Below are 11,406 nucleotides of genomic sequence, written 5' to 3'. Positions count from 1 at the left end.
GAAGAGTAACTATTTCAAAGAATTTTTAAGTAGTGAAATTCAGAGAGAAACATACTTCAAACTGTCAATGAGAGGACCAGCTAGCACAAAATGGTTCTAATAAAACCAGGTCTATGGGTTTTTTGTTTGGAGGAGGGCAGGAGTACAGTTTATATGACAATGCTACCTGTTTGCTGGTGTAAGAATTTGTGTTGTCCTAAGGTGTGAATTAGCTCAAAGCTGAAAGACTGAAGGGCAGTGATAACCCCTACTTCATTTAAAGAAAAATTTGATGAAAACTTCAAGGGTTTGGTGTTCAGGTTAAGGATTTTAATTCATCACCATTTGAGTTTGCCTTTCAAGATTATTACTAGGAATTGAACAATTTACATCAAAATTACAGTCCCTTAAACAAAGTGAGGTAGCCTTATATTTAGAGAACTGTGGCCATACATGTAGTATCTGGTGTTTAGGTTTAGATAGCAGAGGCTAATGCAATTCTGTAGTTCTTCCTTTCTTTAACCTACCAGAGCAATATTCTACATGTATATGTGAAAGTCGCTCAGTTATGTCTGACTCTTTTGCGACTCCATTGACTATACAGCCCATAGAATTCTCCAGACCAGAATACTGGAGTGGGTGGCCGTTCCCTTCTCCATGGGATCTTCCCAATTGGGGGATCTAACCCAAGTCTCCTGCATTGCAGGCAGATTCTTTACCAACTGAGACACCAGGGAAGCCCTAATATTCTACATAAACAACATCAGAAACATAACTAGATTCATTTTTAAGCTGTTTTACAAATCTTTTATTTGCTTCAACAAGAGAATGGTTACCAGAATTTTTTTTTTTAATTATCTATTTGAACAACTACTTTGAGTCACTACTTTTATTTTCCAAGTTTTGGCCCCCAAACTTGGCAAACATCATGGAGATTTGTACAAACATGCATATACATATATACACACGCACTTAAGTTTAAAGCCTCAGTTCCTCATTAAACCTTGTGCTCAGGCTCCTGTTAAGAAGAGGTAAAATGGTGAGAAGCTAAAAATCAGGGAAAATATGAATGAATCCCAATTGATAACTTTCTTGTTTTTATGAATTAAAGCAGACATTTTAAGGCAAAATTGAACACCTTGCTAAAACTTCCACTAAACTACAGACTTGGATACTTACAAGCAAATAAATAAAAACCCACCTTACACACATCAATATGGCTGAACGACAAGCTAGCTGAGGAGCTGCATTTTGTTATTTCAGGTAACTTTCTATTAGGATCAGTTAATATTTCAGTGATTAAAATTTCAGGTGTTGAAAACTAACTTCAAGCTTCATCATTACACTGAAGCTGAATTCTCCAGGTTCTTGTCTTTAAATTACAAATCCATCACAGTCATATTCAAGTTATTAATTTAAAAAACTAATGTTTGGTAACTGATTAAATATAATTATTCTACTCTGGGTCGTTTGATTTTATTTTTTTCTGTAGGAGCTTTCCTCTTTTGTGAGAATCCAGGCCCAGGTTCCTTTTTATTCTGAAGAAATGAAGCAGCTTCTGGTAGACAGTAATTTTCTACTTGAGGAGGGGATTCCTATAAAAGAGGGGAAAAACCCAACATTGTTAATTTTTTTTTCCTTCAGATTTCAAGCTGTTAATAAGGTAATAGATTCCTTTACTCTGCTTTATGATCAAAAAACTTAAACATCAGTCTTCCAAGATAGGTACTTAGCACTTGTCACCCTTAATGAACAGATCCCACGTAACAAAATTTCACCTTTTATCAGAAAAATGAGCTTACAGCTCAGGCAGAGGGGGGCTAGCTCAGATCTTAATGGATTAAATATAGATTGAAAACAGAATAGAGAAAACCTAAAATACAGTTAACAGCTATCATTTAAGTGAGATGTTATATTTACTGCAAGTTTCTGAAAACCTTTAAAAAATTTTCCAATAAACATGTGAGATAGGTTTTTTATTCTCCATTTTACAGATAAAAAAGGTTAAATAACACAAGGTTATATAACTAGCAGGTGGCAAAGCCAAAATTCATGTACTTCTCCACTTGACTCCAAAATCCTTTGCATTTTTCTTCCTCATAACTACATTCCAACATAAAAGAAAACAGCTATTATAAGTGCAATTTATTCCTGGCAACATGGTAGACTGGAGAACACAAGGAATCACCACCACACTGGGTAAATGCCTTTCAATCCAACTCTTCCAAAGTTTAATAAGTATAACTTCGAACCAGAATATATTAAAAGCAACTACTCTAAGACACTGTAGAAGAAACAATCAGGCAAATACCAAAGCAGGGGTTGACCTCTGGAAAGAAAGGAATAAATGGGGTGAATCCTCTTTTTCACTTTTTACAGCTTTTAGTCAGGGGAGATGCCCCGTCTGTGTCATATTGACTGGCTAAAACAGAAAATTTTGAAGAGCCACAGGACAGAATGGCACCATAGCACTAGAAAATGAGGTGGGAAATTCCAGAAAATTTGAGGGGAGCTCCAACTCTGTATTATAAACATTGACCAAATTCTTACTTGACCCCTAAATCATGTATGTCAGAGACTCAAGGTAAGGCCCCAAGAACACAACTGAGATGTGAGCTGCAACTTAGTGTGTAAGGTCAGCCAAGCAAACTGCCTACTGTCTTCAAGGACTGAAAGACTTAATGTACTAGAGATGTCAAACACTTAAACTGACCTGTAGGTTTAATGTAATTCCTATTAAAATCATAGGAAGATGTTTTTATAGACAAACAAGCTTATTTAAAAATTTACATATAAAGACACAAGCAAAAAAAACTACAAGCGCTAGAATAGCAACAACAATTTTGAAAAGAGGAATACAGAGAAAGGAATGAACACCCAGGACTGATCTCCTTTAGGATGGACTGGTTGGATCTTCTTGCAGTCCAAGGGACTCTCAAGAGTCTTCTCCAACACCACAGTTCAAAAGCATCAATTCTTCGGCGCTCAGCTTTCTTCACCGTCCAACTCTCACATCCATACCTGACCGCTGGAAAAACCATAGCCTGGACTAGACGGACTTTTGTTTCCAAACTAATGTCTCTGCTTTTTAATATGCTATCTAGGTTGGTCATAACCTTTCTTCCAAGGAGTAAGCGTCTTTTAATTTCATGGCTGCAATCACCATCAGCAGTGATTTTGGAGCCCAAAAAAATAAAGTCTGACACTGTTTCCACTGTTTCCCCATCTATTGCCCATGAAGTGATGGCACCAGATGCCATGACTTCAGTTTTCTGAACGTTGAGCTTTAAGCCAACTTTTTCACTCTCTTCTTTCACTTTCATCAAGAGGCTCTTTAGTTCTTCTTTGCTTTCTGCCATAAGGGTGGTGTCATCTGCATATCTGAGGTTATTGATATTTCTCCCGACAATCTTGATTCCAGCTTGTGTTTCTTCCAGCCCAGCGTTTCTCATGATGTACTCTGCATATAAGTTAAATAAACAGGGTGACAATATACAGCCTTGACGTACTCCTTTTCCTATTTGGAACCAGTCTGTTGTTCCATGTCCAGTTCTAACTGTTGCTTCCTGACCTGCATACAGGTTTCTCAAGAGACAGGTCAGATGGTCTGGTATTCCCATCTCTTGAAGAATTTTCCAAGTTTATTGTGATCCACACAGTCAAAGGCTTTGGCATAGTCAATAAAGCAGAAACAGATGTTTTTCTGGAACTCTCTTGCTTTTTCGATGATCCAGCGGATGTTGGCAATTTGATCTCTGGTTCCTCTGCCTTTTCTAAAACCAGCTTGAACATCTGGAAGTTCACGGTTCACGTATTGCTGAAGCCTGGCTTGGAGAATTTTGAGCATTACTTTACTAGCATGTGAGATGAGTGCAATTGTGCGGTAGTTTGAGCATTCTTTGGCATTGCCTTTGGGATTGGAATGAAAACTGACCTTTTCCAGTCCTGTGGCCACTGCTGAGTTTTCCACATTTGCTGGCATATTGAGTGCAGCACTTTCACAGCATCATCTTTCAGGATTTGAAACAGTTCAACTGGAATTTCATCACCTCCACTAGCTTTGTTCGTAGTGATGCTTTCTAAGGCCCACTTGACTTCACATTCCAGCATGTCTGGCTCTAGGCGAGTGATCACACCATCGTGATTATCTGGGTCATGAAGATCTTGTACAGTTCTTCTGTGTATTCTTGCCACCTCTTCTTAATATCTTCTGCTTCTGTTAGGTCTATACCATTTCTGTCCTTTTTTTTTTTTTTTAATTTAATGAAAGCTGTAGACAAGATGACTTTATTCCTGCATCTTCTCAATTGTTTCTTCCTTATATTTGCCCTTTTCTTTTCCTACTTGGCGAGATTTGGCTTTACGTTCGAGGATCTTTTTGCGGTCTTTGTCCAGTTTTAGTCTGGTGATAACCACCTTGCTGGGGTGAATGCCCACATGGACAGTTGTGCCATTAGCCTTCTCCCGCTGCACTCGTTCAATGTAGATGACGTATTTCTTCCTGTAAACCTGGACTACTTTGCCAATTTGCTGCCCTTTGTAGTGCCCTCGTACAACCTGAACTTCATCATCCTTTCGGATGGGCACGGATTGAACGTTGTACTTCTGTCTTAGCTCTTTAGAAAGAGGAGAAGACATAATTTTCCTGCGAATATGGGAAGGCGCATTGAAATGCCTTTTTCGATTCTTGCTTCGGTCAGAAGTCACAAAGGGATTGAACTTCATTTTGGCCGCTGGAGCTACAGCGATGGCCACAGAAGGGAAGAGATCTGCAGGCTGCTCCATTTCTGTCCTTTATCAAGCCCATCTTTGCATGAAATGTTCCCTTGGTATCTCTAATTTTCTTGAAGAGATCTCTAGTCCTTCCCATTCTGTTGTTTTCCTCTATTTCTTTGCATTGAAAGACACATAGATTGATGGAATAGAACAGAGAATCCAGAAACAGACTGACACAAAACCCACATCTGAATTTTGACAAAGGTGCAAATGCAACTAAATGGAGGATTAACCATTTGCTCTTTAACAAAGGGTTCTAGAGCAACTGAATATTCTGAGGCAGAAAACCACCCAGCCAACCCCCTGACAATTTTGTCCTAAACCTCACGAGGTTTCCCTGGTGGCTCAGATGGTGAAGAATCTGCCTACAATGCAGGGGAACTGGGTTCAATCCCTGGGTCAGGAAGATCCTCTGGAGAAGGGAATGGCAGCCCACTGCAGTTTCTTACCTGGAGAATCCCATGGACAGAGGAGCCTGGTGGGCTACAGTCCATGGGGTCACAGAGAGTCAGACACAATGAGACTTTCACATGTTTTATGAAAAATGGATCATAGACAGAAAGTATAAAAACTGTAAAAAACTTTTTAACTTCTGTTTTGCAAAAAATCCTGTTAAGAGATAAAGGTAGGGAATCCCTGTTGGTTCAGTAGTTAGGACTCAGTGCTTCCACTGCTGGGGGCCTGGGTTCAGTCCCTGGTGGGGGAACTAAGATCCTGCAAGCTGTGTGGCACAGCCAAAAAAAAAAGAGAGGAAAAAGTAAATAGACAAACCGAGATAGGGAGAAAATATGTGCAAACACATATCCAACAAAAGACAAGTATCTGCTACAAACAACTCTCAAGGGTAACACCAATCCAATTACAAAATGGGCAAAAGACACGAGGAGACATTTCAATAAAGAGGATTATAAACATGGTAAAAAAGCACACAAAGAAATGTTCACTTTGATTAGCCACTAAGGAAATGCAACAAGCTAAAACCACGAGAGATTATATGCCAACTGAAATGATAATTAAATGTAGATGAGGATACAAAGAAACTGGATCACTCAGACATTGACGGTGGGAATGTAAAATATGCCCACTCTGGAAACACACACTGGGGCACTTATCCCAGTGCAATGTAATTTTATATTCACATACAAACTATATAAACATCCCTAGCAGCTCCAAGCCAGAAATAACCCAGATGTCCTTCAACAGGTTAAAGATTAACTGTAGTATATCTGTATTACTCAGTAATAAAATGGAATAAAAGTGTATACTAACACAACAATTTGGATGAATCTCAAAAGAATTTTACTGAGTGAAAAAAGCCAACTGCCAAAGTTCACACACTATTAGTAATTTAATTTATTTAAGATTTAAAAAATCATTAAATTATAGAAATGGACAAAAGATTACTAATTGGGACTTGCTGGTGGTCCAGTAGTTAAGAATCTACCTTGCAAAGCAAGGGACACAGGTTTGATCCCTGCTTGGGGAACTAGATTCTCCATGCTGTGGAGCAACTGAGCCCATGCACTGCAAGTGAGCCCACGCACTGCAACTGAGCCCACACACTGGAGACTGTGTGCCACAATCAGGATGTTCATGTGCTACAACAAAAGATCTTGCATGATGCAACGAAGATCCCATGTGCTGGCAACTAAGACCTCACACAGCGAAATAAGTAAACAATTTTTTTTTAAAGTGTCCTCTTAAAAACAAGATTAGTGGTTGCCAGGCGTAAGAGATAGCTTAGAAGTGGGGGAAAAAATGACACATTGCATAAAGAACAATTCAAATTACTATTAACTTCTTATCAGAAATAAAAGAGGCTAGGAGAGAATCAAGTCTTTAAAGTACTAGAAGAAAAAAACTCAACCCCCAATTCTATATCCTATCAAAAATCTTCAAGAATAAAGGTAAAACGGACATTTTCAAAAAAGAAAACTAGAATTAGTCCCCATCATATTTGTACTATAAACTAAAGAAAGTTCTTCAGGCTGAAGGAAAATGATACCACACGAAAACTTAGCTCTTTGGAAAGAAATAACACTTAAGATGATATATATTAGGGTAAATACAAAAGGCTTCCCCTTTGATTTCCTTAAATAAGACTGTCTAAGGCAAAACTTAAAGTATAACACAAAATTGTGGAGTTATCTTTGTTGCAACTACTCAACTATGTAGTTATAGTGCAAAAACAGCAAAACAGAATATGCCAATGAATGAACATAGCTGGGTTTCAACTTTTTAAGTTTTATTTATAAAATAGGCAACAGACTGGACTGTGGGCTATAGTTTACTGACTCCTGGTTTGAAGAACAGGGGAAGCAATTGAATCTATATGGTTCCAAGATTTCTAAATTTTTATGCAAAGTGGTACAACAGTAACTTTAAAAAGATTATGAAAAATTAAGGAAGTATATTGTAATCAGTATAGCAAAACACTTCCACCTGTCCAAAAAAAAAGCAGAGAAGTTGTTGCTTTAACAAGAATGGATGCTGGACTTGCCTGGTGGTCCAGTGGTTGAGACTCCACTTGCCAATGCAGCGGACACAGGTTTAATCCCTGGTCCAGAAGATCCCACATGCCATGGAGCAACTAAGCCCATGTGCTGCAACTATGGAGTCCATATGCCCAGAGCCTGTGCTCCTCAGCAAGAGAAGCCACAGCAATGAGAAACCTATACATCACAACTAGAGAGTAGACCCCACTCACTTCAACTAGAGAAAGCTCATACAGCAATGAAGAGCCAGTGCAGGAAAAAAAAAGGAATACAATGGAGTTCTAAAAGATATTTAAATCAATACCAAAAAAGACAAGAAAAGAACTGAGGAACAAAGAACTGAGAGATGAACCAAAAGACATGGCAAAAAATAAAATCCAGTATTGGTAACTACATTGTGGACTAAACATTTTAGAGAATAAAAACCAAGTCCCAACTATATCCTGTTTATAAGAAAGCCATTTCCCACCCCCCTCAATTTTTAAAAAAATTTAATTGGAGGATAATTGCTTTACAATATTGTATTGGTTTCTGCCATACCATCAACATGTATCAGCCACAGGTATACATATGTCTCCTCCTTTTAAACCTCCCTCCCACCCCTCTAGGCTGTCACAGAGCCACAGTTTGAGTTCCCTGCGTCATACAGCAAATTCCCACTGGCTATTTTACTTATGGTTGTGTATATGCTTCCGTGCTACTCTCTCCATTCGTCCCACCTTCTCCTTCCCACCCCTTCTCTGTGTTCACAAGTCTGTTTTCTATCTCTATGTCTCCACTGCTGCCCTGCAAATAGGTTCATCAGTACCATCTTTCTAGGTTCCATATATATGTGTTAATATATAATATTTCTCTCTGATTTACTTCACTCTAATAGGCTCTAGGTTCAACCACTTCATTAGCATTGAATCAAATGTGCTCCTTTTCATGGTTAAGTAATATTCCATTATATATGTACATATGCATATACATACATATATATATATGTAAATAAGTGCTGCAATGAACATTGGGGGTACATGTGTCTTTTTCAATTATGGTTTCGCCAAGGTATATACCCAGTAGTGGGATTGTTGGGTCATATGGTAGTTTTATTCCTGGATTTTAAAGGAATTTCCACTGTCCTCCATAGTGGCTGTATCAATTTACATTCCCACCAATAGTACAACAGGGTTCCCTTTCAAGAAATTCATTTAAAGACAAAGATAATTTAAAATTAAAGAAAAGAGGAATTAAGAAGAAAATAATCCCATTTACAGCTGCATCAAAAAGAATAAAATACTGGGCAATATTATAAACAGTAAGACTGATGAAATGAAGACCTATAAATTAGTAAACTGAAAGCTTTAAGACTGATGAAAAAGATACAAATAAACATAAAGATAATCTGTGCTCATGGATTAGAAGAATTAATGTTGTTAAAATGTCCTTGCTACCCAAAGCAATCTACAGATTCACTGTAATCCCTATCAAAATTCCATGGCATTTTCCCAAGAAATAGACCAAACAATCCTAAAATTTGTATGGAAACACAAAAGACCTCAAATAAAGCCATCTAGAGAAAGAATGACAAAGTTAGAGCATCATGTGCCCTGATTTCAAACTATATTACAAAGCTCCAGTTATCAAAATAGTACATCATGCGAAATGCTGGGCTGGATGAAGCACAAGCTGGAATGAAGATTGCCGGGAGAAACATCAATAACCTCAGATATGCAGATAACACCACCCTTAAGGCAGAAAGCAAAGAGGAACTTAAGAGCCTCTTGATGAAAGTGAAAGAGGAGAATGAAAAAGCTGGCTTAAAACTCAAAATTCAGAAAACTAAGGTCATGATATCTGGTCCCATCACTTCATAGCAAATAGATGGGGAATGGAAACAGTGAGAGACTTTATTTTTGGGGGCTCCAAAATCACTGCAGATGGTGACTGCAGCCATGAAATTAAAAGACCACTGACTCAATGGAAATGAGTTTGAGTAAGCTCCGGGAGATGGTGAAGGACAAGGAAGCCTGGTGTGCTGCAGTACATGGGGTTGCAAAGACTTGGATGCAACTGAGCAACTGAACAACATGGTATTGGCCTAAAAACAGATCAATGGAATAGAATGGAGACCCAGAAATAATCATATGCACGCATGGTCAAGTAGTTTACAACAAAGATGCCAAGAATATACAACAGGGAGAAGTCAGTCTTTTTAATAAACAGTGTTGGGAAAACTAAATCACCACATGCAAAAGAATGAAACTCAATATCTTACATCACACACAAAAATAAACTCAAAATGGATTAAGACTTGAACATAAGACCTGAAACCATAAAACTCCTAGGAAAAAAACACAGGTGGCAAGCTTCTTGACAGTGGTTTTTGTTTTTTGACTTGACACAAAAAGCAAAGGCAACAAAAGCAAAAATAAACAAGTGAGATTATCAAGTGAAAAGCTTCTGCACAATGAAGGAAACCATTAACAAAATGAAAGGGCAACTTGTCAAACAGGAGAAAATATCTGCAAATTATGTATCTGATAAGGAGTTAATATCCAAAGTATACAAAACACTCATAAAACAGCAAAAAAAAAAAAAAAAATTCCATTAAAAAATAGGCAGAAGATCTGTATAGACATTTTCCCAAAGAAGACATACAGACGGCCAACAGGTACATGAAAAAGTGCTCAACATGACTAATCAACAGAGAAATGCAAATCAAAACCACAATGAGATATCATCTCACAGCTGTTAGAATAGCTTTTATATTGAAAAGACAAGAAATAACACATGTTGGCAAGAGTGCAGAGAAAAGGGAACCTCTGTGCACCACTGGTGGAAATGTAAATGCTACAGCCACTATGGAAAACAGTATGGAGGTTCCTCAAAAAATTAAAGACAGAACTACTATATGGTCCAAAAATTCCACTTCTGGGTATTTATCCAAAGGAAACAAAAACACTAACTTGAAAAGATATCTACACTCCCATGTTCACTGAAGCATTATTTACAATAGCCAAGATACGAGTATCCAGAAACGAATGAAGGAATAAAGAAAACTGGTACATACACATACACACACTCACACAGACTAAATGGAATACTGGCAGCCATTAAAGAGGAAAGCCTGCCAATTGTGGCAATAGGAATGGACCTTGAGGCCACTATGCTAAGCAAAGAGTCAAACAGAGAAATACAAATACTAGATGATTTTTTTAATAAATGGAATCTAAAAAACAAAACCCTCAGAACTCAACAGATGGAGAGAACAGATTGATGGTTGCTTGAAAGAGGCAGGGGTTGAGGGGTGGGTGGGCAAAAAGGATGAGGGTGACCCCTGGTGCGCTCACAAAACAAAGATGAGCGAATACCAACGGAGTGCAAGCCAGCTGCAATATAGGGCCCACCCTCCCCAGAGGCTGAGAGGCAGGCATGTGACAGACAGAGCCAGAGCTGGAAGGCAAGGGGCTGCTGGAGTCTCAGCCCCGGAGACTGAGTCTTCCACCAAACTTTGAGCAGACTCCCAGTTGCTAGCCACATCTTCCTGGGATCCTGAACGGTTGACATCTGCCAGGAGTGTCACAGCCTGAGATCAGCTCCCTAGAGACACACAGCATACCTGTGACGGTGCTCTCGCAGCACACCTGGGAAACCAAGTGGCCGGGACCAGGGAGGTGATTAAGATGCATGGTGCATCTAGGACAGTGTGCTCATTAAGCACTGGGTAGCCTGAACTGCTCCAACCCAGGAGGCACAAAATGCACAGCCCATCTGGGTCTGTGCACCTGCAAAGCTCCCGAGAACCTGAGTGGCTTAGACCTGGGTATTGCACGAAATGCAGGGCCCACTTGGGACAGTGTCCTTGCAGAACACCCTGGAGTCTGAGCAGTGTAGACCTGGGAAACACACGCTGCCTTGGGCTGTGGCAAACCCAGTGTGGTCCATACACTGCGAGCACTCCCCACACATGCCAGTGGTATCTGTTTGCAGTGTCCCTCCCTCCCAAAAACACAACTGAACAGGTGAGCCTAAGTAAGTAGCCACCTTTGCCCCCTTGTGTCAGGGCAGAAATTAAGACACTGAAGAGACTTGTAAACAGAGGAAGCCAAAATAAACACAGAAGGAACTGCTGTGGAAGAGACAGGTGCAATGGATTAAAACCCCACAGTTA

General features: G+C 39.2%; 1 protein-coding gene and 1 pseudogene across 48 annotated transcripts in view; both read right to left on the bottom strand.

Moving 5' to 3' along the window:
• Positions 1-763: 763 nt before the first annotated feature.
• Positions 764-11,406, bottom strand: part of TOPBP1 (DNA topoisomerase II binding protein 1) — a 72,380-nt gene continuing 61,737 nt past the window's right edge. For all 47 annotated transcript variants that reach the window (XR_014076701.1, XR_014076700.1, XR_014076707.1 and 44 more), the window contains one exon: positions 764-1,574. Coding sequence is in view for 25 of the 47 variants with exons in the window: in XM_081569794.1 (XP_081425920.1) it covers positions 1,431-1,574 (144 nt within the window). In the remaining 22 variants the exon portion in view is untranslated. The remainder of the gene's footprint in view (positions 1,575-11,406) is intronic.
• Positions 2,287-7,341, bottom strand: LOC145538178 (large ribosomal subunit protein uL24 pseudogene; annotated as a pseudogene). Its single transcript, XR_014076710.1, has one exon. The product of XR_014076710.1 is annotated as a large ribosomal subunit protein uL24 pseudogene (transcript).

This window comes from Giraffa tippelskirchi, chromosome 2 (genome assembly GCF_054371585.1).
Source record: "Giraffa tippelskirchi isolate mGirTip1 chromosome 2, T2T-mGirTip1v1.2.pri, whole genome shotgun sequence".
Lineage (NCBI taxonomy): Eukaryota > Metazoa > Chordata > Mammalia > Artiodactyla > Giraffidae > Giraffa > Giraffa tippelskirchi.
Note: the sequence above shows the minus strand (reverse complement) of the source record. Positions and strands in the feature narration are given on the sequence as shown.